At 44.2% G+C, this 18,537-nt stretch overlaps 1 protein-coding gene across 1 annotated transcript in view; it reads right to left on the bottom strand.

The window, feature by feature from the left end:
• The window catches only part of KCNN3 (potassium calcium-activated channel subfamily N member 3), a 69,574-nt gene that overhangs the window by 20,151 nt on the left and 30,886 nt on the right, over nt 1-18,537 (bottom strand). The window contains exons 3-4 of the mRNA XM_029580939.1: nt 17,292-17,710; nt 6,034-6,175 (exon numbers count right to left, since the gene is read on the bottom strand). Coding sequence (XP_029436799.1) covers nt 6,034-6,175; nt 17,292-17,710 — 561 coding nt within the window. The remainder of the gene's footprint in view (nt 1-6,033; nt 6,176-17,291; nt 17,711-18,537) is intronic.

Raw genomic sequence — 18,537 nt, 5'->3', positions numbered from 1 at the left:
GGTGGCTAGTAGAATGGTTAGTGGTCTTCGTTCTGAAGCATATGGGGAGAGACTTAAAGATCTAAACATGTACACCCTAGAGGAAAGGCAAGATAGGGGAGATATGACAGAGATATTAAAATATCTCAAAGGTTTCCATACACAAGAGGCGCTTTAGAATAAGGACTCTGGGAATGTTTCTTAGCAGAAAGGGTGGTGGATACATGAACTGGCCTACCAGAACAAGTGATGGAGACAAAACCAATATCTGAATCCAAGAAAGCATGGGATAGATACAGGGGATCTCTAAGGAAGTGATGGGAATTATAATGCTAAATGAATTGGACAGATGGGCAAACCAAATGGGCCATACAGTCTTTTTCTGTCATCATGTTTCTATGTTTCTAAACAACTATATGCAGTGGCATATATGAGTGTAGATCTATGATAGTATTCTATAATCCACACATATAATAAAATATGCAAATATTTGCACTCGAACATACCTGCGTATGTATGCTTACACATGAATACATGCAAAGCATTGAAACCACATATATCAATGCATTGAAAGCATATACTTTTCCTACCTATTTTAAAAATAAATGCATTTGTATTTTTATTTATTGTTATTTATAAGTCACCTAAATCAAAGCCCTAGGTGGCGGACAATTTGACCTACACAATTTAAAACAGAAAACAAAACCTCAAAAACATTAAAAAAACAATAAAAAAAACCCAACACATGACAAATCCTCCATGCAAGCTGAAAAAATTATCTGGAAATGCCAGAACCAGTATCCAAGATGCTAGTGCCAGAATTTAAAAGCAAGAGACTGCCCTATAACAATGCCAGGTGATGAAAAAATGATTTAATCATTAATGATTTAATCACTTTCTATGATAGTCCATAAGTCTAAGTTATTGTGGCAAGGTAATCCAGAGAGTTGGGGCAGCAACAGAAAATGCCTGCTCATGTATATTTTACGCATAAAATAAAAAGACCCAATTTACATGCATAAGTTGGCATATTTAAAACATGTGCAGGTATTTGAAATTAACCAGTTTAACAATTACTCCACCAGTTCACCCAGATCATTGAGACCCTTGTGGTTCTTCAGCCTGAACTCCCCCCAGTTCACCCAGACCTCCCACCCAGCCAATAACACACAATTAACACATATAATATCAATTATACCAAATGTATGTACATAAATGTCTTTTAAAATAGCAACTTACATGCATGACTATAGGCCTTACTCTGGAATTCCCCTAGACTGTCCCTCATTTACATGTGTATATGTGCACACAAAATGTAAAGTACACATATACTTTCAACTTTTATAAAATGAGAGTACAGGCTATTTAAGAATGTATATGCTAATTTTTAGGTGTGTAATTCTTTGAAAATTATTTCCAGTACCTTTATAAAAAGCAAAAAGAAATATCCACAGGTGCTTTAACCCCTCAGTGTTTCAAACTGAAAGGCTGCCCATACTTTCTCTGTAAACTAGTACAAAATCTTTGCGTAAAAAAAGTACCTATGGACTTTCTCCCAATACAGGCAGTTCAGACAATGCCCCTCTTAGTGCATTTCAAGCATTTGAAAATGCAGCTAAGGTGGATGTGTCTGTCTGCCCATGACAGGAACTGACCATGGTGCTGAACAGCCGCAACGTGTGCTGTATTGGTCATTCTCTTTTATTTATAAGCATTGATCTGATGGTGAGATGAAGACATGGAACAGAGCTTCCACAGCTTAATCAATAGGAGCGCTTCCTTTCTGCTTTACCAATGGAGCCTCTGCCTCTCAGATTCTGTAGTTTTAGCTTCCATCATCCGTGACTGCCGTACAGCACAATCGGTAACAGGCCAGTCTCAGATGGTGGAAGCTTTATTCAGAAAACCAGCAACATAAATCAGCTTGCGCACCACAAAACAAACCCTTTTTCTTTAAGTGATTGGTAATGGTGAGAATCCATGCCTTGCCAGTTCTTGTAGCAGGAGATTGGAAAGAGGTAAATGCAATGTCTCTTAATTTCTCTCTAAACAGCCAGAGACAAATTAGAGCAGCCTTGAAATCAGACTGCAGCACTTCATTGACTCAAGATGTTACCTTTCTGGTTTGCAGACATTTTCAAAAGCAGCTTGAATTTAGCAAACCTCCTAGACATTCTCCTGCAGAGTGTTGTATAGAAAAAGTACCCTCAAAATGAGGCAGTTCACAACTTTAAAGCTGTCTCTCCCTATTTAGGAAATCAGCTACAGACAAGTTCAAGGCTGCTGCAGCAAGAATTATTTAAAACCTGGCCTCACACTAGAAAACATGGATTGGATTACAAAGAATAACTGGATTGCTCTGTGTTACAAATACCCTTATGTGAGGCAGCACCCCTAGTGTTCCCCTGCTTATCTGTACAGGACCAAGCTAGATGCCTGGTCCACCTTAAATTCCTTAAGGAGAGTATGCTCTATGGATGGGATCCTGAGGGGCAGGTGGGGCTCAGAGGGCATTACCAGAGACTGGGGAATAAGAGCTGGGATCCACATTGGGATAACCAGACTAGACCCAGGTCTCCAGGAGGAAGGAGCTCCACTAACATAACACTGTCCAGACACTGAGCTGAGATGAAACTGAACTCTGAGTACTGAGGGAAGCAGTACTGAATTGTAAGTAAAAGAGTTCACTATTCTGAAGGGAAGACAGCCTTCTGTTGTGCATGTGTGAAGCTGTAATAAAGATATAGGGGCAGATTTCAAAAGCCCTGTTGCATAGGCCACTGGTGCGTGCAAAGCCCCGGGACACGCGTAAGTCCCGGGGCTTTGCTTGGCAGGCATGTCGGGGGCGTGTTGGGGGCGGGGAGGCATTCGGGGGGCATTTTGGGGGCGGGGCTGTGGGCATGGTGCCGGCCCAGGGGCGTTCCAGGGGCATGGCTGAGGCCTCCGAACCAGTCCCCGGGCCGGGGAATGGCGTGCTGGCAGCCTGCCAGCGTGCGCAAGTTACGCCTACCTGGGGCAGGTATAACTTTCTTAACAAAGGTAGGGGGGATTTAGTTAGGGCTGGGGGGTGGGTTAGGTAGGGGAAGGGAGGGGAAGGTGGGGGGGGGCCCGGAAAAAAGTTCCCTCTGAGGCCGCTCCGATTTCGGAGCGGCCTCAGAGGGAACGGAGGCAGGCTGCTTGGCTCGGCATGCGCAGGTTGCACAATTATGCACCATCCTGTGCGCGCCAACCCTGGATTTTATAACATGCGCGTGGCAGCGCGCGCATGATATAAAATCGGGCATAGATTTGTTCGTGCTGGGTTGTGCAAACAAATCTACGCCCATACATAACTTTAAAAATCTACCCCATACTGCTTTAAGCAAGGCTGAAATCAGACTAGTTTGCCTCCAGGCCTGTGGGAATCACCACTCGTTCCCATATCTGACTTATACTCCAGCACCAGCTCTCATTTCAAACATGTAATATAATAAATTATCCTTTCACTGGCACTGTAGTGCTAGCTCACATCATCCCATGGCTACCTGTTAGAGTATAATCCTTTTACTAATGCCATATGCCAGATTCCATTGTAAATTAGTTTGCTTTTTATTAAGGTTTTCAGATCTACAAAAACCTCAGTGCTCCCCTTCCCAAAAACCCTGCCCTTTTCCCCAACCCCTGCTCAATTAGATAAAAGGTTTTCACCATTCCTCTTGTCCCAATCCTGAAAAAATGTTCATGTTGACACGTAAAATAAACCATTCTCCCTTCACAGCGTGGTCAGCTGCAGCATCTGGTGCATTCCCCATAGTCTTATATATAAAGCCTTCCTATTGGATGACTCTGTACTTCTCCAATGTGCAACTATCTCACATTTCGCAGCCACTAAATTCTGAATTATCAATTTGCTGATAGAGGGTGACATCTCCTCCACTGGGACATGAAGCAAGAAGACCTTCAGATCTTTATCTGCTGGATGTTTAATAATCACTTCCGCTAATTTAGCGTTTATAACTTTTGTGCCGAGAAATCTCTGGCTGCCCATTCATAATTCAATCACAGGGTAACCGTTTTATGAACCGTGGTTGACACTGCCGCTTATGTGCTGCTGTTTGTTTAAAGCAGAACTTTCAAAAACAGATTTTTCACAATTTTTTTAGAAACGTTTTTTTCAAAAATCTCCAATTATATTCATATTTCCCATCAAATTAAATGGTTGTACTTATCTCATTAATGTAGCAATTTTGCTGCAGTCCATTGAGCATCTTTAACTCGCTCTGCTAATTTCTGGTTAGCCCAAATCTTTGGAGCGTACTGAGCTCGCTCTACTATCTGTGATTGAATTATGAATGGGCAGCCAGAGACTTCTCGGCACAAAAGTTATAAACGCTAAATTAGCGGAAGTGTACATTAGCCCATCTATGAGGGTAAACCAATGAACTGGGTTTCACATGTGACTTTCTTTTTGGGATAGTATTTGTATTAAGGTCACAATTGTTCCAGTTTTTCAAATAAAGTAGGATGTTTAATAATGTCCATATTAACTGCCTCATCATATCCCAGAAACAAATGAAAGTTTGACAAGTCCACCATATATAATGAGCCCAAGTCCCCACCCTGCCACATTCCCTGCAGCATTTATCAGACACAGTTCCATAAATCTTATTCAATCTAAAGGGAGGGCAATACAAAAAAAAAACATTTTAAAAGGATTTTCCACTAGATGTGCAAAACCTGAAGTTTTAGTTATTTGCCATCATATTTCTTCCCAAACCTCCTCATCAATAGTGCATGGTAAATCCCATTCCCATTTCTCCACTGAGCACCACAAAGTTCTTTATACATTTTAGATGTAAAAGCCCTAAGAGCTAAGCCATTCTTACTCATTTTTCAAAAACCAATTGCTTTAGCTTAATTGGTTGATTGCCCCATATACTTAAGATAATGGTGAACTTGTAAAAAAAAAAAAGCAGATCGATCAGCCTCCCTTGGCTGAAATTTCTCTTTCAAGGTGGCAAAACTCAGTGCCCCTTGGGAGTCAAAGAACCAGCCCAAACGAGTCAAACCCACCCTGTCCTATTTCCTAAAGCTCAGCTCTTTGTTTCCCACAGAAAATTCCTCATAACGGAGCTTGTTTTCCCCAAGAAGAGACCTTTCCCCTGACTGATTCCCATATGCAAAGAGCGTGGCTAGTGAAGGGATTAATCACCACTCTAGGGGTTCACATCTATCATCAGATGCAAGAATAAAAGTGAAGAGGAGTTTTGCCCCAGACAATTCTGCTCCATTTGTACCCACTGCTTAACTTTTGGACCCCTATGCCACTCCAGGCGAGCCCTCAGCTGCGCTCCCTTATAGTAACGCTCAATGTTTGGTAAACCTAAGCCCCCTTACCCTTTTGGTAAGTACAAAATTGATTTAGTCACTCTTGGGGTTTCTGCCTCCTGATATTTTAATGGATTTATCGCCATATTAATGAGTGGGATGTGACAGAGATGAGGAGCACCCTTAAATGATGGGGGATTTCCTCCAGATAAGAGAATGAAATAATCCCCCCCCCCCCCCCACTAGGGAATGATAACAGAGTTTGCTTGGCACAGCAGGTTGGAAGATCCTCTTTGCTAAGCAATAGAGAGCTGATCTGATGCCCTGAGTTTAGGTCACCAGGTGTATTCCTGAACTGGGCGTAGTTCTCCACATGGGCACCCAGATCTCTGAACTGAAGATGTCTGGAAGTGGAGAAGTAGGGGGGAAAAAAGTAAGTATATACAATATGGTGAGGCAGTACAAAGGAATATGTTACAGGAGGAATGAGCTAGACCTGATCTGTAACTGGCCAGTGGAAGTTACTAGAATTGCTGCCTTTCTATGGTTCTAGCTTCAGCAGAGACACATAGCTTCAGAGCAGATGCCAGTCATAGGAAAGGCAACGTTAACGCTGACTCAGGGACATGTTTTGATTTCTAATTTTTTTACAAGAGCATAAACTGTTTGAGATGGCAGCATAAACAAGCCCATCCACATGGAGGCAGTGCCTGATCCCCAAATGGTGTGTGATAAAATGCCTCTTACCATGATACCAGTGAGAAGACATACACCCTTCCCGCAGTACGTGTGCGGCACCATATCGCCATATCCAATGGAGAGGAATGTGATGGAGATGAGCCACATGGCACCCAGGAAGTTACTGGTTACATCCTGCTGGTCATGGTACCTGCCAGGGAGAGGTATGTCAGTAAAGGACTCTGGGGAGAGAAGGAAGCCAATCGCCTAGAAACAAAAGGGGAGAAGAAGCAAAGCATCCAGGGAAAGAGGAAAGGGCAATTCAACAGGTACAGAAATAACATTTTCTTTAATGTTGTATTCGGCAAGGGAGCAACCTTCAGATAAGCAAAGATACCACAAAACCAATAAGAATGAAACATTATTAAAAAAAAAAAACCAAACAAACTATGATTTCTAGAAACTGAAAAACCGGTGGGGTAGTGTGGAGACGAGATAAGGAAGGAAAGAAGGACATGGTAACAGAGAAGATGCCACCTGGATTTGTGCCTGCCCACTGTACTGTCAGCCATCTTCTCCCCTCTCCCCTGCCACCAAGATTCCTTTGCAAGCTTCAGTCGTGTCGCGGTTTTGCCTCCTGCCACCTCTGCCGCAGGTCTGCGCGGCCCTTTCAGTAGAAAGATTAAGGCAGTTTTTGGAGTCTTCATGGTCTTTTCAGGCAGCTTCACTGACACTAAAGGGAAAGGACTCTTCGAGAGAGTGCTTGTCGTATGTGTAAGACGGCGTTTGCGTGGTCCACTCAGGCCAGACCGCATCTGCGCTGGAGGGGAACAGCATGCACTGGTCGCAAATAATGCAGACCATTTCCCTGCCATGCATCAGGACTCTTGCATCCATGGGGAAGGACGATTGGGTATTGCTTCTGCCTAGAAGACCTCATCCTGCCTAGGGGGCAACCAGAGGACATGGGCAACTTCAGGTTTGGGAAAGTTGGATGGGGCGGGCTTCATCATGCAAGGGGCAGGGTTCATGAGGCAAATGGGGGGGGGGGACGACACAAAAGGTGCTTTGTTACTGCACTCTCATTTTTAAAGAGCTTTCCTTCTAGTACATTGAGTATTATAGTATTATAGTATATGTGCATATCCCTCTCCTCCCTGCCTCCCCCACCTCATCCTTACTCCTCTTCCCCCAACCCCAGCTCTATCTCCCCCTGCCCAGTCTGACCCCACCATCATTTCATTTTCCTTTCACCTTTATATGTCACCCTACGCAAAAAAAAAAAAAGGACCCAAGGAGGCCCTACAACATCAAGAACACAAATATCCGATACACTAAAATTCACAATGTCCAAAATACATCAGAAGAGAACGTCATAGCAAAACCGAGCCCTGTCTCAGCTCCCTCTCTCATAAAGGGTGCAGGTGAGCTTTGCTGTCCGAGTTGTTTTTCCTCATGAGAGTTAAAAAGTAAATCTCTATTTCTAATCTTTAGACCAGAAGGTTGCTGTTCCTAGTTCTTGCTTGGATGCAATTTTTTTTTAACATTGGCGCTGGGATGTGAATTTAACGTTCCTAGTTCTCAGATGCTGTCTTGCACCTTGAACATATTGGCTGGAAGGAGATTGGGCAACTGCTCTGCAGGAAGCTTTCTTCAATCTGGTTCTCCTTGTCCCGCCCTTTGTCCATTCTACCTCTGAGGCTTCTGCCTGTGGCCTCCTCTGGCCCAAGCAGGCCAATTCAGCCCCCATAGTGGCTACCTCTGGCCCGCACAGACCACTGCCTCTGTTTCCTTCAGGCTGCATAGTTGTGCTTGCCTTTTTGGTGCCTGCCATTTGTGTTACAATGTGCTTACATTCCCAATAGCACACGCTTCATGAAAATAGTACTTACCAGAAGCAAATATTGCCCTCTAACACCCTGCCTCCTTGTGGCCACCACCAAACCTACACCAACAAATGTATACCAGAGCCCTGGGTAGTTTTTCATCAAATATGTGCCCAAGTTACCCCAGTTTTCAAAGTGAACGTACGCATATACGTTCGTTTTCAGAAATGATCCCACCAAAGCTGCCTGCACACAATTACCCCTGCTAACGTGTGCACAGACATTTTTCAGCATATTTTACACAATACTTTTGAAATTCAGATGTATGCATGTAAGTGCAAGCCCCATCCCTGGAACATCCTCCTCTTGTCTGGGGAAACTTACATGCATATCAGGCGAGCAACTTTATAAGAGGTCGTTTCTGCAAGCAAAGCATGTTTGTAGCCACAGAAACGCCTTTGCAAATGAAAGTGGTGAATATATAGTGCTTGACCGACAGACAATTCCATATAAAAGAAAAATGCACACACAGGGTCTAGAGTCTGGGAGATTACGGACTTGTGCACACACTTTCTGACTTTAAAAAGTGTGCTGTAAATTCTTATAGCAAAACTACATGCACCAGGCAGCAGGGTGACTGCGTGTGCATGTGCATAGCTTTGCAGGGATCATTTTCAAAGCAGACTTTTGCTTTGAAAACTGGCGTAACCTGTGTGCGTATTTGCCGGCTAATTCAAACACAATGTCAGAAATGTATCTAAGTATTTTTTATTTATTTTAGTTATCAAATTTGTATATACCGCCCATGCCAAACCCCTGGATGGTTTACAATAAAACATCCATGAAAGGATATTGGATGTGAGAAAGTGGGGAAATGTTGATCCGGGGAGGAAACATTTTTCCCAGAGACAAAAGCTAGGGCTTGTTTTGTCGTTGGAGAGCACCCCTCCCTCATGAAATGGCTCCCATAATTAGGGTGACCATATAGGTCCATGCCATCCTCCTCCTCCTTGACCTGTCTGCTGTTTTAATACATTGATCACCATCTGCTCCTTGCATCTCTTTTCTCGCTTGTATTTTTGGACTACATTCCTTCTTACCTCTCCCATTGCACTTTTAGTGGAACCTCTGATGGCTCCTCTTCCACCACCATCCCACTCAGTCAGTGCATCTCAGGGGTCCTCTTCTCATCATTCACAGAAACGTAGGAATGACGGCAGAAAGTGACCAAATGGTCCACTCAGTCTGCCCAGCAAGCTTCTTAAGGTAGTAACTGCTGCTCTGTGCATCTCACTCCCGTGTTTCTCTTAAGAACAGTAAGTGCCGCCCCATGCAGTTAGCCCCAAACCTTATAACTCATAAAAACTGCAGCTAGCAACATTTTTTACTGGAGGATGAGTTTTCTTGAAAGTTCAGACAGTGCTGCTTGATGCACTCTGATTATGGACTTGGCCACAGAAGCCATCCTGTGCTCTTTCCTTTATGTCTACGTATCACTACTCCAGACCATAAAAGTCAGGGCCCCCGGCCTATGTTGGTTGTTGCCTGAATCCAAATCCCCTTTTCCCCCTGCCGACGAAGTGGGGAGCAGTGTTGCAGTTGCATTAAAAGCATCAAGGCTTATTGGGTCAGGGTAGTGATCTCCATGCCTTCTGCTAAGGGCAGTAACCACAAAAACCAGCAAGTTACCCCCCCTGCATGCTTTTTTCATTCCCATCCTCTAGCCTTTAGTGATCCACAATATTTATCCCATGTCCCTCTGAATTCTTTGACTGTTTTCCTCTTCACCACCTCCTCAGGAAGGTCATTCCAGGCATCCACCACCCTCTCCATGAAGAAATATTTCCTAACATTGGTTCTGAGTTAACCCCCCCTGGAGTTTCATTTTGTGACCCTAGTTCTATTGTTTTCTTTCCAATGGAAAAGGTTTAAAGTTCATGCATCATTAAAACCTTTTAGGTATCTGAAGGTCTGTATGATATCTCCCCTGCACCTCCTCTCTTCCAGGGTGTACATATTCAGATCCTTCAACCGATCCTCATACAGACCCCACACCATTTTGGTCACACTTCTTTGGACTGCCACCATCCTGTCTCTATCCGTTTTGAGATACAGGATCCAGATCTCCAGGTGAGGCCTCACCAAGGACCTGTACAAGGGCATCACCACCTCCTTTTTCTTACTGGTTATTCCTCTCTCTATGCAGCCCAGCATTCTTCTGGCTTTAGCTATTGCCTTGTCATATTGCTTCGCCATCTTCAGATCGCCAGTCACCATTACCCCAAGATTCCTTTCTTGGTCCATGCACCTCAGTCTTTCACCCCCCATCACATACAGCTCTTTCGGATTACCGCATCCCAGATGCATGGACTCTGCACATCTTGGCATTTAATCCCAGCTGTCAAATCTCCAACCACAAGCTTCCTTAAATCACTTTTTTTTCTCTCTACTCCTTCAGGCATGTCCACTCTGTTGCAGATCTTAGTATCATTTATTTATTTATTTATTTTATTTTGTTGGTTTTTATATACCGAAGTATTGGTGTTGGCCAATCATCTGCAAATAGACAAACTTTACCAATCATCTGCAAATAGACAAACTTTACTTTCTATCCCTTCCGTAATGTCACTCACAAAGATATTGAACAGAGCCAGTCCCAACACCGATCCCTGCAGCGCTCCATTTAACACCTCTCTCTCTTCAGAGTGGGTTCCATTTACCATCCCAAGCTGTCTCCTATCAGTCAACCAGTTTGTAATCCAGGCCACCACCTTGGCGCTCACTCCCAAACTTCTCATTTTATTCACAAGCTTCATGTGTGGGACCGAATCAAAAGCTTTGCTGAAATCCAAGTAGATCACATCCAGTGCTGTTCCTCGATCCAATTCTCTAGACAACTAATCAAAATATCAATCAGATTTGTCTGACAGGATCTTCCCCTGGTGGGTCCAGCAACCTACCAGTTTGTACCTAGTTCACTGTTCTTTCCTTCAGCAGTGTCTCCATTACTTTTCCTGCCACCGAGGTGAGGCTCACTGGCCTGCAGTTTCCAGCCTCCTCTCTGCTCCCACTCTTGTGAAGCGGGACCACCCCCGCTCTTCTCCAATCACTCGGCACCACTCCCGTTTCCAGGGATCTATTGAACAGGTCACACAGCGGACCTGACAGCACATCTCTGAGCTCCCTCAGTATCCTGGGATGAACCTCATCAGGCCCCATGGCCTTGTCCACTTTCAGGTTTCCTGGCTCTTTCCTTACCTTCTACACCTCGCCTTGCTTTCTCCCTTTCACTTCCATTGTTCAATTAATCTCCCTGTTCCATGTAACTTTCTTTTCTTTTTGTTTTCCAAAGTTATTTATACCCGTTCTATGTAAACCGATGTGATGTGCAAATAAATGTCGGTATAGAAAAGTTTTAAATAAATAAATACATTCTCTTCTGTAAATGGGGCTTCATGTACCCCACCCCCTGTCCATGGTCTTGTCAAACAGCAATGGTACTTCTTTAGTGAACATCGAACTGAAGTATTTTTTAATTATTTCCACCAGGGACAGGCAAATACCTTCAGTACCTGAATGTAATCCAATTTGAAAGTGCCCAAAAAAGTGGAATAAAAAAAAATATAGGCTATTCCAGGCATCTCAGTAAAGTAGTATACGTCTTCCGTTGTCATTTTTAATGAATTAAAAACCTTGTTACATAGAGAGTATACATGGGGAGGGCAATTTTCAAAGGTATTTACCTGGGAAAAATGGCCTGAATGAAAATTACCCTCCTTGAACGTGGTTAAAAATACACGTGAGTTCCATGGTGTGTGTACTTCTAGCTCTGTTACTGAGATTCTTTCCTGTGGGTGTGTTTACATTCAGTATATGCAGTGTCCATGGTATGTGTACTTCTAGCTCTGTTACTGAGAGACCTTCCTGTGAGTGTGTTTATGTCAGGTAAAAGTACATGCAGTGTCCATGGTGTGTGTACTTCTAGCTCTGTTACTGAGAGACCTTCCCTGGGTGTGTTTATGTCAGGTAAAAGTGTATGCAGTGTCCATGGTGTGTGTACTTCTAGCTCTGTTACTGAGAGACCTTCCTGTGAGTGTATTTATGTCAGGTAAAAGTATATGCAGTGTCCATGGTGTGTGTACTTCTAGCTCTGTTACTGAGAGACCTTCCTGTGGGTGTGTTTACATTCAGGTAAAAGTATATGCAGTGTCCATGGTGTGTGTACTTCTAGCTCTGTTACTGAGAGACCTTCCTGTGGGTGTGTTTATGTCAGGTAAAAGTACATGCAGTGTCCATGGTGTGTGTACTTCTAGCTCTGTTACTGAGAGACCTTCCTGTGGGTGTGTTTATGTCAGGTAAAAGTACATGCAGTGTCCATGGTGTGTGTACTTCTAGCTCTGTTACTGAGAGACCTTCCTGTGGGTGTGTTTACATTCAGGTAAAAGTACATGCAGTGTCCATGGTTGTGTACTTCTAGCTCTGTTACTGAGAGACCTTCCTTGGGTGTGTTTATGTCAGGTAAAAGTACATGCAGTGTTCATGGTGTGTGTACTTCTAGCTCTGTTACTGAGAGACCTTCCTGTGAGTGTGTTTATGTCAGGTAAAAGTACATGCAGTGTCCATGGTGTGTGTACTTCTAGCTCTGTTACTGAGAGACCTTCCTGTGGGTGTGTTTATGTCAGGTAAAAGTGCATGCAGTCCATGGTGTGTGTACCTCTAGCTCCGTTAGAGAGGTCTTCCCCTGAGCTGTTTAAAAACTGTATGTATATTTGAATTTCAAATGTATGCATGCTATTTTGACACCCTCCACCATCCACAAAAATATCAGCTGCAAAGTAATCACTTATTTATTATAGTAGGCTAAAAATAGCAAAGGGAAATTAAGAAAATGAAGCAGAAAGTTTTAAAGTAAATAAAATAAAAGTAAGTTTTCTAAAAACTGAAAATGGCTTTTAGGGATGTGCAGCCTTAAAGTTTTCTGTTTGTTTGTTTGTTTGTTTTTTTTATTGTGGGGGCAGGTGGTTGGTTTGGATTTGGTTTGTTTAATGTTTTGTTTTTTTTATGGTTTGATTTGTTTGACAAACCGGGAAAAAAACCAAAACCATTAAACTAGACAAAAACTTTGAAACAAAAAAAAAAACCAACCTGTTAAAATAAAAAAGCCTTGGGCAACCTGGGCTGGGCCATCCTGGGCCAAAAACAGCCCAGCCCCAAGGCGTGGTCACAGTGTCAGGCTGGGCCTGGCACAGAAGCCTGGTCATGGCACCAAAGTCTAGGTCAGCACCCAGCCTTTAGCCCTGGTCCTGCCCTTGAGGCCTGATCCCAGCGCTGAGGCCCTGCCTGAGCCTCAGCGATCTTGCCCGTGTCTCGGTGCTTGAAAACGGATGCTATCTACTTGAGGACGGTGCCATAATTAAGTCATTTTGGTGCCTTCTGCTGGTGTGGCCAGCACCATTTTGATGAACAGCCATACGTTTCTATCTATGTATGGCATCATTTCTTCAGGAGGAAGACGCCAAAATACCATCACTCCAGTGCTGTCCTCCAAGCAGACAGCGTCATTTTTCAAGCTCTGAGACATGGGCAAGAGCACTGCAGGCCGAGAACCAGACCTTGGTGACAGGCCTGCGACTCAAGGCCAGGTGCCAGGCCTAAGCATCGGGCCTGAACTGAGCTTAGGTTTTGGTGCTAGGACTAGTTATCAGGGCCAGGTGATCAGCCTGGGCAACGGGTCCAGACTGAATTTAAGCTTTGGGGCCAGAATCCAGCCCTGGGCCCAGTCACCAAGCCCTGCCTGGGCCTAGGCCTCGGTGCAGGAACCTTAACATCAGGACCAGGCCTCAGCCTTGGAACCAGGCCAGGACCAGGCCTAGGCTTTGGTGCTGGGACCAGGCCTTGGTATCAGATTCAGCTTGGGCTTCAGCCCTGTGGCCTGTTTTTGTTTTTTTTTAATGCAATGAATATGAATATACCTGAAATATTTTGGGTATTTTCATAGGAGGCTGTTTTTGGTTTGTTCCATTCGGAATGAACTAAAAACGGTCTCATTTATTGCATTTTTTATATTCATGAACAATGAATGCACATCCCTATTGGTGTTTCTTAGTTTCCTGAATAGAAAATCACACATTCTAAAGCCGTGAAGATTAAGTGGGACTACGAGGAAGTTGTGCATTGGCCTGGTGATGCCTCCAGAGCCAAGATAGATCAGGGGACACAATGGGGGCAATTTTGTGACACTGCGCATAAGTTATCTGACAAAATGCATGTAAACTACAGCAGTTTTTTCAAGCAGACTTACACTCATATGTCTGCTTTGAAAATTATCCCACTAAATCTGCTTGCACATGCCTTACCCGAGCAAAAACATCCAGCCAAATATCTCAGGAAATTTTATGTGCATACTTTTTAACTTCACACCAGGATCACCTTTACTCAGCCTGGGTAAACCTGTGTGCACACAGGACGTACATAGATACGTCGAACCTTTCTGCATGTCAAACACTCCATTACCAGCAGAAGTCCCTTTTGAAAATTACCCTCCCCGTCCACAGGAGAAAATTAATTCTTAAAAGAAAGAATTAGCTCTTCAATAAATGAACAGCTCTGTGCATTCAACGCCAAGAGCAGAACAAGCAAATTAGAGCTCAAGGGCAAGGTGGGTGATGTAGATTTCAATTAAGCACAAGATAAGGCCACAAAGACGCTGCACAAAAGTCTGGCAGTGCTTTTGAAAAAGACATTTCCTGGCATCCTGTATAAAAGAAGAAGTGATGGGGGCTGCCCTACGTCCTCTTTTGGACAGAACTGGGACACCCTGTGAAAGATCGGCTGGCGGGGGCAGCTGTTTTCGCTCCAGCACAAAACCACACATCCGGAGCTCCTTTCAACCAAAGTGCTATTATTTAGGCAGCATCTGTTGTGTTTGCTGCCAAAGAAAGTTGAAAATCTCCCAGAGTCCCTATTACAAAAAAAAAAATACTGCCCAGAGTAATAGCTCCCCTACAATCACATGGTCTTCTCCTTTACTGCACAAAGTAATAGTGGCCCCCTGTAATTACACGGAGTAAGAGGGCCCTTACAATCACATGGGTCCTCTTCTTGCTGCATCTCCCCTCTAAGTATTTGGTACTCAGGGCTGACCATAGATGGGGGCAGGGCCCAGGGCGAATCAACAGCAGCGGAGTCCTGGAATCCTGAAATTATAGTGCTGGGGGCCATGTTGGTGCAGGGACAACCCCCTCCCCCCCCCAAAAAAAATATGGAGGCCCAGGATAGTCGCCCCCGTTCACCCCCCGGCCGGTGCTCTTCATATTACACAGAGCACCAGTGCCCATACTATTACGTGGAAGTGCCCCGATAATGGACACGGTGCATTGCTCCTACCGTTACCTGGTACTGCTTGCACTACATTTAGTAACCAGTTACTCGTCTGAACGCGCCACTGGGTACTTTTTACCCATGGACTTTGCACCAGTTTTTAAAGAGAAAGTATGGGCTTTACTTTCACTTTGAAACTTTCCACAGATGCAAAGTACCTGAGAACATGTAGACCTGCATTTTTTGTGTGGGGAATTTTTCCCGTGGAAAATATTAATGCACGAGGGCTGGAAAACCCGATCTACATATGGTTTTACCCTCCCCTAACCTAAATGCAAGCCCTGAAAAATTCCTCTTCTAAAGGCTGCCAAAAGCATGCACGGAAGAAATCTTGGATTTTAGCGACATTGATTTTCAGGCCTACAATTTACACTCCTAACCTGGCTTTGAAAAACTGTGCTCTCTAATGAGCACTTTTCCTGTCACACATGCCATCAGTATATGCCTGGAAGATACATCCAGCGGTTTTTCTGGTTCTAGTCTCAATGTAGGAAGCAGTTTACCTGGCAGCGTACCTATCAGTCTAGCAAGCAATATACCTGGCAGTGTGCCTTGCTGTGTATCAACCAATTTACCTAGTACACTACCTTGCTGTGAATTGAGCAATTTAGCTGGCGCTGTGCCTCGCCATGCATGAAACAGTTTAGCTTGCACTGTTCCTTATGTATCAAGCAGTTTACCTGGCAATGTGCCTCACTGTGTATCAAGCAGTTTACCTAGCACTGTGCCTAGTTATGTATCAGGCAGTTTATCTGTCACTGTGCCTCGCCATGTATCGAGCAGTTTACCTGGCAGTGTGCCTCTCTGTGTATCAAGCAGTTTAGCTGGTACTGTGCCTCTCTGTGTATCAAGAGGTTTAGCTGGCACTGTGCCTTGCTGTGCCTCGAATAGTGTGTCTAGTGGAGTATCGAGCAGTTTATCTGGCACTGTTCCTTCTGTGTATCGAGCAGTTTATCTGGCACTGCACCTTACCATATCTCAAGCAGTTTATTTGGCAGTGTGCTTAGCAGAGTATCGAACAGTTTACTTGCCACTCTGCCTTGCAGTGTAGTTTTTTTCTGGCACTGTACCTAGCAGTGAATTTAGTAATTTTTCTGGCACTTTACCTTGTAGTGTACATGAATTTGTACTATAAACAACAATTTTTGCATGAAAATAAAAAAATTCTCCACCTAGCTGCTGAACCAGGGAAAGAGTTTCACAGTTCAATTAATTGTTCTTCTATAAATACTGCTGCTAATGTGTTACTTTTGAGTTCAGTGCACTGAGCTCTGTTGTCTTTGGTTCTTGAGAAATAGGTCTAATAGGGAGAGTCCCAGACTTGGGGATGAGGGGGAGTTCCAGATGTGCCCCTCTGCAATCAAGAATGCTGCAGCTGTCAGGGCATAACACCTCCACTGAGCCCCAGGGACCTTAAAGTGGCTGTCAACCTCCCATGGCAGGATTACTGGTCCACCCTGTGCTTTGTCAATGGTGTTAATCTCTTCCTTTCCTCCTGGTGCTTCATCCATACTACTCAGCAACAAGGAAGACTATCCTACAGCCAAAAATTGTAACGTGCAGTATAATCCAAACAGTATACACAATTGTCAGTAGTACTGAGATCTGGTTATAGTGCAGTGTATATTACAATAAAGTGTTTGTAATTTCCCAAAATTTACAAATGAAAACAAGCTAACAAAAGTGAAATGTCTTTTTATGAGTTGCCAGGTAGAGGGCTAAACCTGGCTACATTTTAGCTTATAGTGAGGTGCAATGTTATCTGAGTCTCCTGCAGGAAATATACCTATAACAAAGAGCATTCCATATGAAACGGAGTATAAAAAGGCACTGGGGTATCAAAGCATGCAAATCCCAAAAGCCTGTGCTGCCAAAAGCGCAAGTACCAGATAGACTACAGAGTGAATGTTGAAACAATAGGATCTCCAGCTACTGAGACAGTAGGCAAGGAGCTGCTTGATTTCTATGATGGCTGAAACAGCAAGGGGAAGGGTTAAGTCAGCTCTTATTGCAGAGGAACATTTTTATATAACTTTATAAATCTGGCTTAAATTGCTAGAAAAATATATTAAACTATTGGCACATGTCAATGGGAGAGACCCTCTGCCTTGTCCTGCTCACCTCTCACAAACTCGAACAGTCCAAGCTGCAATAATCCACAGGGAGATACTGAATACCAGCAGCACTGTCCCTGGGCAGATGGTCATGAGGGTCTTCATAACGAAGCGGGTGTTAAAATTAATTTTGTTCAGGGCTCCGATGCTGCGCGAGGAGGCGTCCGTGAAGAGCTTGCTGTGCAGTAGCATAACCCGAGCTATAAGGTACAAGCGCAGAAACATCGGGATGGAGATGATGATGTCCACATCGGCCTCGGTCCGGGACGGGGTGTAGGAGAAGGCCAGGCGTGCATTCCAGAAGAAGGTGTACTCCCCCGGGATGGGGTGGATGGCACAGACTAACAGTTCCAGGCTGATGTAGAAGATGCGCTCAGAGGTCATGGCTATTCGCCAGTCATCAGCACCATTGTCAATCACGAAGAGCTAAGAGTGCAACAAGAAGACAGTTAGAAGCAGCAGGGAGAAAACCAGCAGTCCTTCGCTAGTAGGTGGGAGTTTCTGTTTCCACAGGAAGAAGGTGTATCGAGTGTCCAAACCAAAAACACTGGGTTATCTTCTGCAGTACTCTAAAACCACCCGCGTCAGCCCAGAGAAGGTACCAGGGAGCTGTCCAGCACTGTTTGGGAGGGAGGTGGGTTTCAATGGCTCAGGAACTGGGAATCCCTCCACTAGCCGCACAGTATACAGCGGAGCCTCTACCAAAGTAATAAAGAGAGTGACAGGTGCCTTTAAAGCAAGGAAAGACAAACAGCCATTCGCCTGTCTAAATGGCCTTTTATCCAAGTAAAAGTGCTACGTTAGTGCTATGTGAAAACTGCCCCCTCTGTACGCAGCGGAGGCGTTCCCTGTGCAGACTTAAGAGAGGGTTGGCTTTGATTGGGATAGTAGGGGTGCAAATCTTTGAGGGGTTACTTTTTTCCCCCATGGCCATTTTCAAAGGGGACAGTTTGAGAACTGGCGGAAAATTCACAGGTCAATGTGCCCATGGACTGTGCAGTCTGGAAAACTGTTCCCTTCATCATTAGTGAATTCTCTTTTTTTACATTCTCTCCTTGCACTTAATCTGCTTGAGGAAAGATAAGTGCACCTTCGGGAAAGGAATGAAATTGCTGTATCAGGAGCTTCTTGATCAGGCTTTGCGTTTACTGCGCATTTCTGTCTGTAATTTGTGGTCATGGCCAGTTATTGTTATCCTGTGTGCATCTCCAAATGGAAGCTGCCACTGTGTCTAAGGAGTAATATTAGAGAAC

This window comes from Rhinatrema bivittatum, chromosome 16 (assembly GCF_901001135.1).
Source record: "Rhinatrema bivittatum chromosome 16, aRhiBiv1.1, whole genome shotgun sequence".
In the NCBI taxonomy this organism is placed as follows: domain Eukaryota; kingdom Metazoa; phylum Chordata; class Amphibia; order Gymnophiona; family Rhinatrematidae; genus Rhinatrema; species Rhinatrema bivittatum.
This window is presented reverse-complemented; position numbering and strand designations above follow the sequence as displayed.